Consider the following 19,073-nt stretch of genomic DNA (forward strand, 5'->3'; position numbering starts at 1 on the left):
TAATAACTCCAGCAATATCATGAAGTTCAAAAATGCTTCTCGATTTGACAATACGACAAACGGTAAAAATCTCCTTGTAGACTGTGATGCTACAGCACACGTTATCACCAAAGAATCTAATTTTATTAAGTTTGATTTAAGCTTTACTCCAAAGTCATTTTGTCAAACTTGCCGATGGTAGTCAAATAAATGATATAGTCTTGAAAAGAGGCGATGCTAAAATATTGCTAAAAAATAATAAAGGCGAAATCTGTAACTGTATTCTAAAAAATGCTCTGTTCATACCTACATTTAAGCAAGACATATTTTCTGTGCAGGCTGCCATTAAACAAGGCACATATATAAAGTTTGGCCAAAACAAGTCAAAATTGATATACCCCAATGGAACTGTATTTGACATTAAAAAAAATGGCCGACTATATTATTTAAAAAGTATGGTTCCCTTAAAAACTGCCTGTCACGACTTGGAAACCTGGCATAAAATTCTAGGACACTGCAATACTTCATTATCTAAAGGAACCAAAGAACAATCTTTAATATTCATGTGATATTAAAAAATTACCAAATGTAGGTAATAAATTGTTGATCTTGGTTTTTTGAGTTGACGATATATTACTTGCCTCAAACTGTGACAACACTTTAAAAGATGTTAAAAATAAATTAAATAAAAAATTTTAAATGGCCAATATTGGACGATTGCTATGGTTCCTCAGTATAAAATTTACCCATGAAAATGAAACTATAACAATGAACCCAATCACAGTACACTGAAAAAATTCTGCTCAAGTTCGGAATGCAAGATTGCAAACCACGTAAAAATGGGAAATGGACATAAATAAAAATACAGAGACCGAAACAAAATCAATAGATGATCGATTATACAGAGAAATGATTGGAAGCCTCATCTATTTGATGACCGCAACTAGGCCTGACATATGTTACATTGTAACAAAGCTATCTCAAAACTTATCGAGACCGACAATTAAGGACCTTAATCGTGCAAAACAAATCCTTCATTATCTAAAAGGAACCAAGGAACAATCTTTAATATTTAAAAAGTCTACATATCCTCTAAATTTAGAAGGATTTTCAGATTCAGATTGGGGTAACTCTGAGGATAGAAAAAGTATAATGGGGTATTGTTTTAGACTGTCAAAGACTAGACCTATGATCTCTTGGAAAACTAAAAAGCAACAAATTATTGCCCTTTCTACTTGTGAAGAAGAATTTGTGGCCCTCACCCATTCCGCACAGGAGGCAATTTTTCTGAACACCCTTTTAAAATCTATTTTAAAACCAGATCTAAGTAAAAAAAAAACCTATAGTAATTCATTGTAACAACTAGAGTAGTATCTTATTAGCAAATAATTCTATGATTCATCAAAGGTCGAAGCATATTGATATCAGATATCATTTCATAAGGGATGAAATAGGTAAAAAAATCTATTACTCTTAGTTATGTGACATCTGAGAATAATATCGCCAACATTTTCACAAAACCTATAAAAAGGATAAAATTTAAACATTTTATAGCCAAACTTTTTGGAATCTAATTATGAATAAATTTCTTTTCAGAAACCCAAAAGAGAAGCATGAACAGTCGAAATCACACCAAAAAAAAAAAAAAGAGATTGTAAATTGTCCTGGGCATGACGTTAAACTGCGACCATTTCTATCGTACTAACCAAATTAACCAACTAATACCTAACACAATGTTTCCAGTTTTTGTTAAAACAATGTATATTTCTGTGAGTTTGTGTGCATATATGTTAATATGTATTTGAATAGGATTCTATTTGTGTGTGTATATATATATATATATATATATATATATATTTATATATTTATTTAAAAAGTGTTTATTTTTATATGTATAAAAAAACTTAATGTGATTTACAAAAAAAAAATGGCTTCTTTTTGCACACGTTATACCAACATATTAATAATTTTTTTTAACCAATGAGAATAAAGACAAATTCCCCCAAACAAAAAAAAAAAACAATTATTTAATTGATTTATTTTTATTTGTTCATTTATTTGTTTATTTTTATTTTATTTATTCATTTATTTTTTTCCTTTTCTCAAGTCAAACCAAATTGAATCCGAAAGGATTTTTCCATTATGTCAAAAAAGGGGGTGTGTTAAATGTTTTTGACGCCTGATGGGGGGGGGTATGACACCAATGATTTCGACGATCGTTTTTATAATCACAAGTCATGGTGAGCAACCAATGAAAAGCTTCCAAAGTTACTATAAAAATTGTCAAATTTTGGATTCAATCAGTTCGCCGCCATCTCTGTTATTGGCAATTACACTCAGGATTTGATCTGATCTGAACTGCTCGCCGCCATTTTTGTTACTGGCAATTACACTCAGGATCGTACTGCACTGCTTCTTCACCGCCATCTTTGTCTCACCACTTAACACATGCATACACACACTCAGGTATGTATATACTAGCAGGCCGCATGGCGTTGCCCTGTTGTAAAATACTCTTAAATATAATATTTTAATTAATGCAGATTTCATATTTATAATTATAGAGCAAATTCTCTAATGATTATTATATTGTACCCCACATATAGCAGTGATTTCAAAATTTAAAAAAATAGGACTTGAGTGCCATCAACTAGAATCGAAACCAAAACATATTGCTCTGCAGCCTTATTCGTGATCGTAGGATTTAAATTCATAAGAGTATAAAAATTGCAACAAACAATGTATTTAACTTATAACTGCTGCACATGCACAGAAGTAACAGGTTTAGTTGACTCACTCTTGCCAAGGTTTTTTTTTTCAATTTTAATCAGTTAGTAGCTATTTTTACCAGCTAAACACCAAATTAAATTTGTTCCATAGCTCCAAATTCTCTGTGAAGTTCCAAGTCTGTAGACAAAAAATTCATAGTTTCATAAAGACCGTGCACACATCTATATATGAATATAGATATATATATAAATTAATGTTATGCACTAGAATGTTTTTATCTTAAATTCTACACAATTATGCACAATGTAGAAAATATGCATAAATAGAACTGAGCGTAATAGTTTAATGAAATCAATAATCCAATAAAAAACCATAAAAATAATTAATAAATGAAAGTTCGTTTTTCAAAGGAATATGCAAATTAGCTAACCTTTATTTAGTCGCCTGCATATGCATGACTAAACATATTAAGAAATTTGTTTTAATAACTTTTAAATAGAAAAAGTAGGCTTTTGATATTAATGTAAGTGTAACAGAAAATTCAACTAGTATATATATATATATATATATAAGGGTGTTTTTTTTAGAGGTGACAGACTTTGAATTAAAATAAATCACAGAAAATATTTTTTTTATACAAATGTTTTATTCCAAAGATTAATTTTTGGTATTTATAATTTAAATACAATTTCGGGCATGCACTATCTGGCCCTGATGGTCTTTTCAGTCTTGTTTACTAGCGTAGCATAGGACTTTACATATCGCCAAAGAAAATAATCTAATGGGGTTAAATCGCATGAACAAGGTGGTCGGTTGACAAGCTCATTTTGTGAAATTATTCTTTTATCAAATGTTATTCTCAGTAAATTGATCATATAATGTGGCATGTGACTCCGTCTTGCTGAAACCACATGATGAATTGGCAAACCAGGCTAAATTCAAAACAACCGATAGTTGCTAAATCTGTAATTAAAGAAAATAAAGTGGTCAATATATATACATATATATATATGTATATATATATATATATATATTGTTTTAACAAAATCAAGACAACAAAGATTGGATTGATGGCAACAAGTAGTGTAGTTTCATTGTTCGTTACAATTGTTTCGCACTTCAAATCTTATATCGTTTGAAAATATTCACAAGAACGGCCTCTCTTCAGACGTTGAGAAAAAAACTTTTTTAATGAACAATATGGAATCCATTTCCTTTTTAAGGAAAACTATGTGATAAAAAATTTACCTACATTTCTTCCTTAAAATTTATTGGTATATGTATAATGATGTACGATCCGGCACCACTTATAACGTTACCGATGCCGCATCAACCACACCGGGCGTCCTTAACCTCGTCGGATTCCACCCGATGTGGCAGGTGTCCTTTGATCGTACCTTGTCTCGTTACAAGTTGGCCTGTTCATCGTACTTACCCACTGTGTTTTCATGGAGGGGCGCTTTTCCTCTCGATTGAATCGTCTTTCTTTCCATGTGTAGGTAGTCTCCGGGTACATCAATCACTCCGCTAGTCCTTGTGCCTTGCTGAAAAATCAAGAGTCCTCACCACAAACAGAACTCCGGTTTATAACAGCAACAAACTATTTATTGTTTTCATTACTTCATAACAACTACTGTCTAATTTGAGGCGACTGACTATAGCAGTGAACGATGTAAGACCAGACTAGTAAGCCACAGAGTTCCCATTAACACAGGCTAGTTCCCATCATAACATCAGGCCCTGAAGGGCTCCCAAATTGGGAGCGCTTGACAAGCCCAGCCGTTCGGTTTGCTGGCTACGACTCTTCTCCGTTTAGAATTCCTTTTTCTAAATCCAACCCCTTTTTCCCCACCCCACCTCTCCTTCAGAGAGTGGTTGCAAACACCTTTCTTTCTTTCTCTTAGAGCTTATCTCTACCAAACCTCAACCCCCACCTGGACTGAGGTTTTTACTTATTACCAATTAGGCGTGATTAGTCACCCCAGGTCAAACAATGCTTGGCGGTGACCCCTACTCTTGACCCCCATTCTAAGCTGTCAGCCTTAATCAGCCAAAAATCTCTGAATTTCTTCAAACCTATCAACAGGGGTTTTCAAAACAACCCTTCATGTTAACAGATATATATAACAACAATGAGATAAAAAACAATTAATATTTGCTTTTTCTCTTTCTGACAAAATCCCATAAACATTTCTGTTTAAACAACATCAACACAACCTCTTCTGCCCTCTCTTCCTCTATCCCGTCCGGTCAAACACCCCCTCACTGCAATATGCACCTCGCTGCATGCATTCATAACACCAAATAGTGTCATATATGAACAATTACCGAATTCTCAATTATATAAACATGATAAAATTTGGAATATTATAAATAAGCTTATATATATATATATATATATATATATATATATATATATATATATATACAGTGATGATCATATTTATTGGCACGGTAAAATAAAAGTTAAATTTTGTCTAATAAATTCTAAAAAAGGGATTAAATTAAAGAAAATAACAAAGTATATTATGTATTTTTAACTGGCCTTTCCGATGCAGCAATCGGATTTTAGAAAAAATAAATAACAAAGGAACAACAAACATAATTGCAAAAAGCCCTTGTTCAAAATTATTGGCACGATTTATTTAATAATCAATTGTATAGCCTTTGGCCTTGATTACCTTCCTCAGTCGCTTTTCATAGTTTACAACCAAGTTGTTGCACTCTTCAGTAGTAATTTTAGCCCACTCTTCCTGACAATAATCCTCCAATTGAATAAAATTCTTAGGCTTCCTTTGCATTACCCTCAATTTTAATGTTCTCCATAAATTTTCAATTGGATTAAGGTCTGGGCTTTGTGATGGCCACTCCAAAACATTAATATGATTGTCCTCAAGCCATTTCTTAGTCAGTTTAGCCGAATGCTTTGGGTCATTATCTTGCATGAACCACCAACGACGACCAAGTGAGAGCTCTTTAGCAGAGTCTTTCAGGTTTTCATCCAATATTTTAACATAATCTTCCTTTTTTATGCTACCTGTGACCTTAACAAGTCGCCCTGGTCCAGAGGCAGCAAAGGATCCCCAAAACATCAAACTGCCTCCACCTTGCTTCACTGTGGGTATGGTGTTCTTAGGCAGGAAAGCTTCGCCAGATTTTCTGTAAATATAAGACACTTTATTATGGCCAAATAACTCTATTTTCGTTTCGTCAGTCCATAAAACACGTTTCCAGAATGCAACATCTTTATCAATATGACGTTTTGCAAAGGCTAGCCTTGCTTTCAGGTGCATAGGCTTCAATAAGGGAGTCTTTCTCGGATGACATGCTTTTAAACCAGCTCTCTTCAAAACTCTACCAACTGTATGTCGAGATACATTCACTCCAGAGGTGCTCTGTTCATCAACAATCTCCCCAACAGAGATCCTTGGGTTTTGTTTTACTTGTCGAACAATTTTCCGTTCATCTCTTGGGGAAAGAATCCTTTTTCTCCCTCTACCCTCTAAACTCATAACTTGGCCTTGCGATTTGAACTTGTTTATTATGGCTCTAACAGTGGATTTGGGAAGGTTTAGCTTCTTTGAAATTTTATCATAGCCCTCCCCATTGGTATGGCATGCTACAACAAGCTTCCTGACGTCTTCGCTGTGTTCCTTAGTTTTAACCATGGCGATTGAAAATTATAATTTAGTCACTTATAATAGTTTAAATAAATCGCTATCTAAAAATTATCTGAAAAAAATTATTCACTGAATTAGCGTTAAACAAGCATAATATGGCTATAAAAAAGTTCAGAAAGCACGTAAACCGGAAATTGATTGATATTATACTGATACTAAAAGAAAAACAAAACCGTGCCAATAATTTTGAACAAGGGTTTTTTGCAATTATGTTTGTTGTTCCTTTGTTATTTATTTTTTCTAAAATCCGATTGCTGCATCGGAAAGGCCAGTTAAAAATACATAATATACTTTGTTATTTTCTTTAATTTAATCCCTTTTTTAGAATTTATTAGACAAAATTTAACTTTTATTTTACCGTGCCAATAAATATGATCATCACTATATATATATATATATATATATATATATATATTAGTTTTACAGAAGTTCAGAAAAACATTGGTACCGTCGGTTTCAAGCCCAAACACAATGGGAAACCGTTAATGGTAACACGTAAATAATGTTCGGCTCTCGTCAGCCATCTTGTTTTCTGCCCCGGGGCATATTTTTTCAGGTCCGCATATGTTTGTTTATATAATGATGTATGTTTTTATTTATTAGACTCTAGCTAGTTCCTGTATAATTTATTTTAATCCGGTATGAATTTTCTTTTTTTTTAATTTTTTTATTTAATGCATTTTAGTAATTATGTGTTGTTTATTTGTTGTTTTTTTTTTTCCGGTCTGCCTTTCGTTGCTTTTGGTTGGGTAAGGGGGATAATTAATTTATCTTATCTGACTTCTCTACCTTTTTTTCGGTTGAGGGGAGATAACCAGTGTTTTAGTGGTCTAAGGGGGGTAACTAATCTATCTTATTTATCCTTTTAACTTTTTGTATTAAATATTATAATAGATGAGGGTGGGTGTGTCATTTAATTCTAAATTCTTTTATATATCTATGTACTGTGTTATAGGCAGTCTTCTTCTTCTTCATATATACTAATATTTGTGCTTAATGTATTTTGACAAGAGTCTAAATGTCCGTTACCCTTTTCTGGATTATGCGTTAAGTTGGCTGCATCTAGAATACTCTTGGAGAACTCCTTTAGGTGGGGTCCTCGTTTATTGTTACATATATTTTATATATTACATACTAGTCCAATTGTCTACATCGAGGTGAGGAGACAGGGATTAATATTCGAACCAAACAACAGTACCACTAATTTTTCCATCATATTTGTTGTATGAAAAAAGAAAAACAATTTTATACGTAGAAAAAAAGTAGCTTTTATTAAGATAACAGATTAATACTCCTCAAATTCACAAAGTAGGGCTGATACATATGCTACTAATCCCTCACTCCTGGACAGGGTTCAAAAGAGAGTCGCCAACCTGATAGGTCCCAAACTGTAAGCTAGGCTTCAACCTCTGTCTCATTGATGAAATATTGCATCCCTCTGCCTGTTTTACAAGTATTTTAATGGTAGGTACTCTGATGAACTACAAGCCCTTGTACCCCCCTCGACATAAATACCCCCGACAAACCCAACAAGCAGCAAAATCCCACCCCTATACAGTAGAGATAAGGCCTTCTACTCTAATAGTTTCTTCCCTAAGACTGCTAGACTTCCTGCTTCCTGGCTGTATGGATATGCAGAAGTTCAAATGTAATGTGAACAGACATCTTGCTGCTCAACTCCCTACATAGTATCACTGCAAATTATGTCCCACATAGTAGCCCTCTACATCAAAGTGGCATTGTGTCTTGTTTGGGGTGAAAATGCAATAAAAAGAAAAATTTTTTAAATATCCTTTCTAGGTATTTGAAATGTGTGTGCGTGCATATTTTATTAAAATCTTAGATTTAATATAAAATAGCTTACCTATATATTCTATGCATTCCTTGAATGTTTTTCAAAACTATGTATTAAATTAGGCTGTATTTTGACAATAACGCATTAACTGTTGTTTTTCAAGTGGTCTATTGTGTTTGGTTCATCAACATAGACATGGGACTTTACATATCTCCAAAGAAAATGATCTAATGGAGCTAAATCACATGAACGAGGTGATCAGTTGACCAGTCCATCTCGTGAAATTATTCGTTCATCAAATGTTATTCTCAGTAAGTTGATTATATAACGTGACATGTGATTCCATCTTGCTGAAACCACATGACGAATTGCCAAATCAAGCTGAATTGAAAATAACCGATAGTTGCTAAAACTGCAATTAAAAAAAATAAAGTTTTCAATACATATATATATATATATATATATATATATATATATGTATATATATTATATTGATTGTTGCTATTTCTTCTGATGAGTTAAGGGCATAATAGATTCACTGATTGATATAATAATTAAGTGATTGATTTTGCGCTACGAAACAGATACTGTCAAGAATTGTATAAGTCAACTGAATTAAAGGAATAAATTATAAGATGGTCAACATCATGAGTTTTGGAATATAGTTTTTTGTCATTTATCCACTAATATATATATATGGCGTAATGGAAAATATAAAGGTATTTGCAGATTCTCTTCTAATTTTCAGATTTTAACCATGCCAAAGCACACTTCATTTCCTTTTGACGAATTGATTGTTGCTATTTCTTCTGGTGAGTTAAGGGCATAATAGATTCACTGATTGATATAATAATTAAGTGATTGATTTTGTGCTACGAAACAGATACTGTCAGGAATTGTATAAGTCAACTGAACTAAAGGAATAAATTATAAGATGGTCAAAATCATGAGTTTTGGAATATAACTTTTTGTTATTTATTCTCTCTCTCTCTCTCTATATATATATATATATATATATATATATATATATATATATATATATATAATGAATGAGTTAAATCACAGATTAGAAATCAAGTGAATTGTCTTATTTATTATTACAGTAAGGTAATATTTTCAAGACGATCCTAGCATAAAGGATAAAGTTCAATATATGAAAATAGAGCAATATACAAGGTGTCCACAAAGTCTGACTACATAATGCTGCCAAACTTTATGGGAACCCGGTAGTTTATGTAACAACACTTTGTGGACACCCAGTAGATTATGTAGCCAAACTTTGTGGACACCCTGCAGATTATACAGCTAGACTTTGTGAGCACCCTGTAGATATGTAACCAGACTTTGTGGGTACCCTGTAGATTATGTAGCCACACTTTGTGGGTACCCTGTAGATTATGCAGCTAGACTTTGTGGACACCCTGTATAAGTTTAATGATTAAAGTTAAATTCTGTAGATTAAAATATACATAAAAATATATTCAAGTTAAGAATTTATTGTTTGAAACAAGGAATGTATAAAAAATCATTTATTTCCTTAATCCATGGATTTTCAATAACGGCTCTTATCATCAGAGGAAATGAAATGCAATTAGCAAAATGTTCAGCTATGAATAAAAAAAAATATTTTACTTTTCAGCACATATATTGAAAATGTTTTTAAAAAGGTATTTAAATGGTGCTTAAAAGTCATAAAAAACGGATATCATACAACCTGGGCAATCCAATATCACACGTATACACTCATATATACTATTAATACATATATATTATTATTATTATTATTATTATTAATTTAAATAAGGTGAGTTAAGTAATTTTGAACTGGCTATACTTGAATTTTTTCCTATGTTTGCATAGCAGAATTAGCTCATTTTTGGCGTTTATTGTGGCTTTCGAGAACGTTATTATTTTAACAACTTCTGAAATGCAAAGATTACAAAATTTGGATCTTGGCGTGTAAGAATTGGATTTTTTCAATATATTCCATTTTAACGAATATGGAATTTTCCTACATAAGAGTTTTTTTAATTTAATTAGAGTTGTTAGGGAAGTGCCTTTATTGCTATTTGTATTCTCATTTTTAAAGGAACTTTTATTAGATTTGCCGTTGCACCAATATATGTGTGGGTTTTAACCTTTGTGTTTATTGTAGTTCCATAGTTTAAATTTCTATTCTGGATATGGGATATGTCTGTAGAGGGGGGGGGATAATCGGATCTGTGTTATTTCCAAGAGAAGATTCATGTATAACTTGGGTGTTAATTTGTGTTCCAATCATAGGGACATTGTTGTGGTTTGACTGGAGTTGTTGAGGATTTTATCAATTACATTTGTTGTTGTTATTGGGAGTTCAGTAATTGTGCAGGAAGATACATCTTTGTGCATGCAATCATTCTTTAAATGGCATAGTTGTTTGTTTTGACAATTACAGTTTTGTATAGGTGGTATATGTGGGGGAGGAGCTTGGGCTTTTTTTTATCTTACAGTCATTTGAGGTTATTATTGTTTGTGTTAGGTTCAGCATGGTAGAGTAGGATATCTTTATTGAGTTTTTGTTTAATATTGTGCTGTATCTATGTGGGTGTTTAAACGAATGTTTGATTATTTCAAAGAATTCTCTTGGTATGTTGGTTTTAACGTTAAAGCTATATAGTGGGTTGAACCAGATGGGTTTTTTTCACATTAATTTATTGCTATTCTTATTTTGATTTTGATTGTTAATGGATTTAGTCCTAATATTGGTGTAATTTAAGTTGGGATTATGTTTGCTCGAAAAATCCTGGATAGTATTATTATTTTTCTTTTGGTTCATGTTATGCATAATTATGGATTTATTCTTATTTTCCAATTTATTTCTCTTGTATTTAATCTTACCTGTGTATCCTGAATTGCCTAAGGCATTATTATAAAAGGTTGCCACTTGGTCAAATGTTTTTTTGTTGGTTGATAGGCTTGAGATCGTATTTGAGACAGATAGTACTATGGAATCTATAATAGATCAGGGATTATTTAATTGTTTACGTAGATAGAATATGCTCAAGTTGGGTCTATTGTAAGGGGAATAGGTTTTGAACGCTAAATTTAAGGATATATCTAGGAAATTTAATGTTTTCTTCTTAGGAACAATCTCAACTGAGAGGCCATAGTTTCATGTAATTTCTTTATGGTGTTATTGTATTGCCTGGGTCTATCCTTTGTGATGAAGAGCATCATTCCTATATAGGCCTCCCTTCAAATGCTTTAATTCTATCCTGAGCTCTTTCAATAAGTAAAGGCCAACTAAGTCAGTAACTTATGCAGAGTTAGCTCTCCCATTATGATGTCAAAATTGTTAGGGGTATCTTTCCTAGACCAATACTTTCTGTTAAAAGTTTTCAAAGAGTGTCTTGCTTGGAGAATTAGTTTTATTTTCAAATCTGTGATATTGGAGTTTTTTTTTTTAGCGAAAATCAGGGTCTTATTGAGAAGTATTGGAGAGATAGATTGGTAATAATTGTTAATATTGACAGTTATAAAGTTAAATCTTTTATCTTCGAGGTGAAAGAACCATTTGAGGACAAATTGGGAGCATTGTCAGAGGGGAAATTTTACTTTCTCCTTTATATGGGCTATTATTATATCCAAGATTTTCTTACTTATTAATCTCAAATCAGAACTTGAGGGGAAAATCAATCTTAATGAGGGGTTGTCTTGGAAGTTTTGTTTATGGTCTTTCAATGTAAATCTTGGAGTTCCCAAAGTAACGATTTCGGTGAAATTATGAATTTATTTAAGTGTGTCCCTTGCATCAATATTTACCCTATCTAATTCATTCATTTATGAACAGTTTTGTCAGATTTATTTAATTCTTTATACATAAACTTCTGGTGGGGTAGTCCATCTTGTAGTCATCTTTGTGTTTTAACTGCAGGAAAAATAGGTTTGGGTCTTAACTTTCTGTGTAAATTTGTTTATTTTTCCAGTGGTAGCGTTAATCGAGTGCTTCTGCTTTTAAAATTTAATCCTCTTAACTAGGTTCAACATGATTCTTCCGAATTCTTCTAAGTGGGGGTTAAACTTCAGGTGAGTAATTGTTTTCAGTCCATAAAATTGTTTTCAATTTTCTTTAGTTCTTTGTTAGAGTTAATTGTGAGTTCTTTTCTAATGTTTTCGGGGTGTGGAATTTGTGTTTTGCATTTGTTCTGTTTGTTAGAACACATCAAAATGATGGCACATAGCAAACAGAATCCTGAACAGAAGCGTATGCTCTATCCCAACTATCATCAATGGACCTGAGGTAATCTTGTCAGCATCAGACAAAGCCAAACTCTTTGCCAAGAACGTTGCAGCTAATTCTACCCTTTGCGACCAAGGCTGCCAACTCCCAATATTTCCTCCTGTATCAGAAAACACGCTATGTGATATACATATATCTGTACATGATGTTGCCAAGCTAATCAAAAACCTTGATTCCAGTAAAGCAACTGGCCCTGATGGTATTCCAATTATAGTACTGAAAAAGCTTCAACTAGAACTAGCGCCCATACTTACAAAACTGTTTAAACGTTGTCTTAAGGAGAATAGCTTCCCATCATCCTGGAAAATTTCATCAGTATGCCCTGTATTTAAGAATTCAGGTGATCGCTCATCCCCCTCTCAGTACAGGCCAATAAGTCTCCTGTGCGTCATGAGTAAGTTGTTGGAATCTGTTAAATACAGAAGTAATCAACCATCTCAACAAAAATAACCTTCTTAGTGACACTCAATATGGTTTCCGTTCTGCTAGATCTACAGCAGATGTGCTTACAGTTATATCTCATAGGATTAGCAAATCTCTTGATGGAGGCAACCTTTCTAGGCAATTGCTCTTGACATATCTAAGGCCTTTGATAGGGTATGGCATACAGGTTTACTTCACAAGATCTCCAGCTATGGTATAGCTGGAAATGTCTTCTCAATTATTAAATCATTTCTTTCTGATAGGTTCATAAGAATAGTAGTTGAGGGGCAAAAATCAGAAGCTCACAGTATTAATGCTGGTGGCCCTCAGGGGTCCATCCTGGGCCCAACTCTTTTCCTGACCTACATTAATGATCTTCCAAATTACATCCTTACATCATTTGTTGACATTTATGCTGATGACACTACTATTTATGATAGCACACCTAAGACAGTAAACGACCAAGTTCTCTCCGATTCTCTCTTCCCTGATCTTGAGCACGTGGTACAATGGGGAAAGGAGTGGCTGGTTACTTTTAATGCATCTAAAACCAAGCTTCTCTCTTTACATCATCAACATTCTGATCCACATCTGGCATCAATTGAAATGAATGGCTCTCGTCTTCAAGAGGACTCAAGTTTTGACAAGCTTCTGGGCTTGACCATTACTCCTGATCTTAAATGGAACACGTACATCAAGTCTGTTGCCAAGGCTGCTGGAAAAATGGTGGGATCTTTCTATCGATCCAGTAGATATCTCACTACTGATGCAATTCTCTATCTATATAAGAGCCAGGTACGTCTAAGGATGGAATACGGTTGCCACATCTGGGCAGGAGCTGCTAGAAAGGACTTCGTAGCCTTGTAGGAGATGTCCTTTTCTCTTCCCTGCAACCTCTATCTCACAGAAGAGATGTTACGAGTTTGTCTCTGATGTATCGTTATTTTCATGGAAAGTGTTCGACTGAGCTTCAGTCTATGGTCCTCCCTCGCCAAACTTTCACAAGAAACACTCCTCTAGCTGAAAACACTATCAATGATTCCCCCCACTCTTTATCTGTGCCTAAACCTAAACGTAGATTCCATGAACAAAGCTTCTTTCTTAGAACTGCACGCCTGTGGAATTGTCTTCCGTTTTCCTGCTTTCCGGCTGTCTACAATATGGCTGTCTTCAATTCTAACGTAAATAAGTTCTTGATGAACCGTTCCATATAAGTTATCAAATTTAACAAATTTTCATTACTAATGATTACTATATTGTCCAATTTCTACTGTACACTCTTTAACCCTTATCCTTGAGTGGCCTCTTCGTCTTGATAATGTGGTGATGCCTGTGTAAAAAAAAAAATATATATATATATACCTTCCGTCTTATATTGATGAGGAATTTATTGATAGCCTGTACAAGTTTGTGGATGAAGGACAGTTTATAGGGAATGGGAGAATTTTTTTTTTCAATGTATGTGCTGATAAGCAAAATATTTTTATTCAAAGCTGAACATTTTGCTAACTGCATTTCATTTCATCTGATGATTTGAGCTATTATTGAAAATCCATGGATTAAGGAAATAAATATAATTCTTCTCCATACATTCCTTGTTTCAAACAATAAATCTTAACTTGAATATATTTTTCTGTATATTTTAATCTACAGAATTTAACTTTGATCATTACACTTTATATATATATCTATAAAAGTGAACGTGTCTGTGTGTGTTTGTTTGTCTGTGTACATTTCCCTACACAATAACTGTCAATTTTAAGTCTACAGACTCGAAATTTGATATACAGGGTATTGAGATTTGGGAAAATCTTTGTAATCCGTTTTCAGCCAGAAATTTGGCTGTTAAGGGGTCAAAGTTCAACGATTTAACCTTTATCAGACTACTCCGCCAATGTTGGGTCTAAACAATTGAAATTTTAGATATAGGTTCCTTGGACATGGATCTAACTTATTAACTTGATTTGAGCCCAAAACAATAAATGTTAAGGGGTCATACCAAATTATTCAGACAATTTCTGGTCTAAACATTTGAAATTTTACATAAAGGGTATTCAGAGATAGGGCAAGCTTTTTAATTGGTTTGGGTCGAAAATTTGAGTTACTAATATATAAATGTATGTATGTTTGCATGTCTGCCTAAAACTTTCGACAGAGGCAACGGATTTTTACAAGATCAGTATCATTTTGAAGTTTGACCCTTCAGACAACAAATATCGAAAGATTGGCTAAAAACATTAATATCTTCACCTTCAACTGGGCATTTTTCTACAGAGGGGGGGGTCGCTTTTTTCGTCAATATTTTTGAAAGTCATCCTCTCCTTTTGATTGTCTAGCCTTAATTTAAACCTACGTCACTTCCGGTTTGGCCGTGGTCGTAACAGCAAAGACGTCATTTTTTTTCCCCGTTCTTTTCCTCCTTTGCGGTACGGGTTCAAGCCTGCCTTCCTACTACCACTTTTTTTTTTTTTTTTTTTGCTCAACATACACCTCCAAACATCCGGGCAATGCCAGGCATCCATGCTAGTATATATATACATATATATATATATATATATATATATATATATATATATATATATTAGACAAATCGTCTACATCAGGGGCGGGGGAGACAGGTATTAATATTCAAACCAAACAACACTACAAGTAATTTTTCTATAATATTTGTTGTGTGAAAAAAAAAAAAAGAAAAACAGTTTTACATGTTAAAAAAAAAAAAAGTAATTTTTATTAGGATAACAGACGAATATTCCTAAAATTCACTGAGTAAAATATCCTTTTAGGTTACAACAATGTTTCTAGGTTTTTGAAATGTGTGTATGTGTGTGTGTGTGTGTGTGTGTGTGTGTGCATATTTTATTAAAATCTTAGATTTAATATGAAACACCTTACATATTTTATGCATTCCTTAGATGTTTTATCAATGCAGTGTTTCCACTTTGTTGCTCATATGGATAACTGTTTTTTTTTTTTTATTTAAACCAGGCTTCCCCAACCTTTTTCGGACAATGCTACCTAAAACACTCAGATACCTACTACAGTCACCTCCCTACATCTTTACATAATAATTTTAGTGGTAGTGGCAATACATAACTAAAGTGAAAATAAATAATTGAATATTCTTATAGCTTTGTCAACATTAAAGGGTGTGATTCTTTAATTAATTTTTCCAATTAAAAATAAGTGTGATGCAATCAATTTCCACACGAATTGTGAATCCTAAAGAAAACGGGTTGAGAAACGCTAGTAATGGTACTAGACCTTCTCAGTCTTTCACTGCCCCCCCCCAAAGGATCTCAGAGACTCCTATACCATAAATTTGGCCACTACCCACCTGAAGTCTCATAATGATCCCATGGTGGGTGGTACAGAAACTAATTTAAACGATTGCACAAAAATCTTTTTACATTTTGGTATATGATGAGCACCGTCTGCTTTACGGCATATCAACCATTTTGTAAATTATTGAATGCTGATATGCATTAGCGAAATGATTGTAAACGAGTTGCAGAAGAGGAACTGCAGTTTTTATTTAGAATTCAACTTAATTAAAAAAAAAAAAAATACAAAAAAAAATCTTTATGATGTATGTACCCCATCACAGAACGAAGATGTCATATTCCAAAATTCATATCAATTTTTTTTTTCTTCTTTTTTTTTTTACTTTGGAATCACCACTTATGAAGGCCCGAAGACCACTTGGGGATAAGGGTTAATGAATGTAAGGTGATAAGCCTTATCCCCGAGTGGCTTCAGGGCCTTGATACGTGGTGACTCCCATGTAAAAAAAAAAAAAAATATAGTAATCGTTAATAGTGTAAATTGGATAGAATTTGATTGTTTATGGGGACGGTTCAACAAGAATTTGTTTACATTGGATTTTAAGGCTACTATGTTGTATTCAACTGGGAAATAGGCCAGCGAAACAGGAAGTGTTTTACAATAAAGTATTCTTAGCACATCAAGCATTCTAGAGGATCTTCATTTTCCAGAAGCAACTCATTTTTGTAATTTTTGGATACTCATGAATCTAGTTCATACAATCACAGATAAGGCTGCAGACAATTGATCAAGTGTTTTTTGTTTTTGTTTTGTTTTTAACTAAGAAAATCAAAATTTATGATTTTTAGCAATTAATTACTTTGAAATACAAACAAAATCTCAGTAGTCTAATTTGGTTGTAAGCCTTGAATTTTAACACAACATGGCGGTTCCCAGCTACCGTCTCATTATAACATTTTTTATGCTTGTGCAGCTATGTTACCATGCTATTTTTTAATAGTATTTCCAAATTAAATTCAATTTTTACAATATTTTTGTTTATTAAATTGTTAGGTGAAAGTAGAGAATAGTTATAAAACAAAGACATGCTAAGAATGGCTTCCCAAATAATAACATGCCAAGAATGGCTTCCCAAATAATAACGTTATTTCAGTGCGGTAACACAGATGCACAAGCACCAAATTTTATTTTCTTAGTTAAAAAAAAAAAAAAAAAAGATTAATTTACATGACTTTTGGAATATGACATCCTTGTTTCATGTACATCATAAAGATTTTTCTGTATTTTTATTTTTTTAATTAAGTTGAAACTAAATAAGAACCAAAACTGCTATTTTGCCCATAACTGAGGGTTCATACCTTCCCCAATATTAATACTGCGAATGCAACTGAGCCGACATAATATGAACTCAGGTTGATGACTCAATTGTTTCTGTTGCCAATCATTATTCTGCATGCACTCTCTTTGATAAACATGTTTTTAAGCCAATATTAAACAAATCAATGGTCTTATTTATACAGATTATTTTTATAATCAGAATAGAAAACAATCGTACGAACACTGTTGGAAACTAATCGACAAGACTGGATATCAAAAAGCTTTTATAAATTATCCAGTTTCATACTAGAATGGTACAATTCACCAATGCATGGTGTATTGTTGCCACATTTGGGCTGCTGGAACATCCACCACTAGTCTTTCTGTCTTAAACAGTCCAAAAAAAAAACAAAAAAAAGAAAAAAGAAAAAGAAAAAAGAAAGAGTCTCAAATATAATAGTTTCTGCACTTATTCATTTATTTGTGGACTGATGCCCTCAACTTCATAGTTGTTGCTGTTTTGGGGCCCGTGGCACAGTGGATAGAGGCGCTGAATCTTTACAGTTCCAGGTGAGCACTGTCTGAAGACAGTGGTTTCAATCTTACCCAAAGCCGGCCAGAGGTTTACTTGGCCAAAACGTGGTGAGACAACAACAACTATGGAAGGCAGTAATTACTGGGGATAAAGGTAAGAGACTCAGCATACCTATCCTGTCGCAGTTAATCACCTGAAGAAGGCCAGCGGATGAGTTAGCTGAAACGTGGTGTAACAATATAAATAAATACACACATTACTCATCTCAAAGGCTTCCAATAAAAAAGAAATAATATATAACGTTCTGTGCTATCGGTCAACTTCCACTGCAACAATGTCACATCCCTGTACTTGTTTTACAAGTACTTTAATGGAATGTTCTCTGATGAACTCATTGCATTTGGTATACATACTCCCGACTAACGTGACAATCATCAAAATCCCAACCCTAGGTGTCGGAAAGCTTTCTATTCTAATAGTTTCTGTCCTTGGTCTGCTAGACTTTGGAATTCCCACTCTATTTTCTACTTCTCTGATTGTACTGATCTGCAGAAGTTTAAATGTAATGTGAACAGAAATCTCGCTGCTTAACTCCCCCTCGGTCCCTATATCAGGCATCCAAATAGTAGCCCCTTACATTCCAAATAACAATATGATGCCTTGTCTGGGGTGGAAAAAAAAAAATTTGAATAGTTGTTAAATATAAAAAAATAATATGGTCAGTCAGTTTGTATAATTTCAGCATGAATAAAATGCATTCGTGCCTTATCTTGATAAAAAATTATATATATACACACACAGATATGTATTTATATATCAGCATAATAACCTCTATATTACAAAAAAAAAAAAAAGAATAAAGAAGGGGATTAGCAGCACGTGGTGTCAATGAGGCTGCGGTTCATGTCCATCAACGTAGAAATTACGAGTTGCCTGAGGTAATGTGAGGTGGAGGCCTTCCATTTCTTTAGTCAAGATTATCTGACAGCCTGAAACACAAAAAAACAATGAAGTTTTTTTTTTTTTTTTTTTTTTTTACACAATGGTCAC

At 33.2% G+C, this 19,073-nt stretch overlaps 1 protein-coding gene across 2 annotated transcripts in view; it reads right to left on the reverse strand.

Annotated features, from left to right (window-relative positions):
- Positions 1-3,337: 3,337 nt before the first annotated feature.
- Positions 3,338-19,073, reverse strand: part of LOC145280219 (adrenodoxin-like protein 1, mitochondrial) — a 45,616-nt gene continuing 29,880 nt past the window's right edge. The window contains exon 6 of one of the 2 annotated variants that reach the window (XM_080132004.1): positions 3,338-3,672. In XM_080132004.1, the coding sequence (XP_079988130.1) occupies positions 3,581-3,672 (92 nt within the window). In that variant the 3' untranslated portion in view covers positions 3,338-3,580. Of the gene's footprint in view, positions 3,673-10,309; positions 19,013-19,073 lie in introns of those variants that run through there. The other variant, XM_080132003.1, reaches the window with a different exon arrangement.

Source organism: Euprymna scolopes, chromosome 7, assembly GCF_053919585.1.
Source record: "Euprymna scolopes isolate OS-2025 chromosome 7, ASM5391958v1, whole genome shotgun sequence".
Classification (NCBI taxonomy): Eukaryota; Metazoa; Mollusca; class Cephalopoda; order Sepiida; family Sepiolidae; genus Euprymna; species Euprymna scolopes.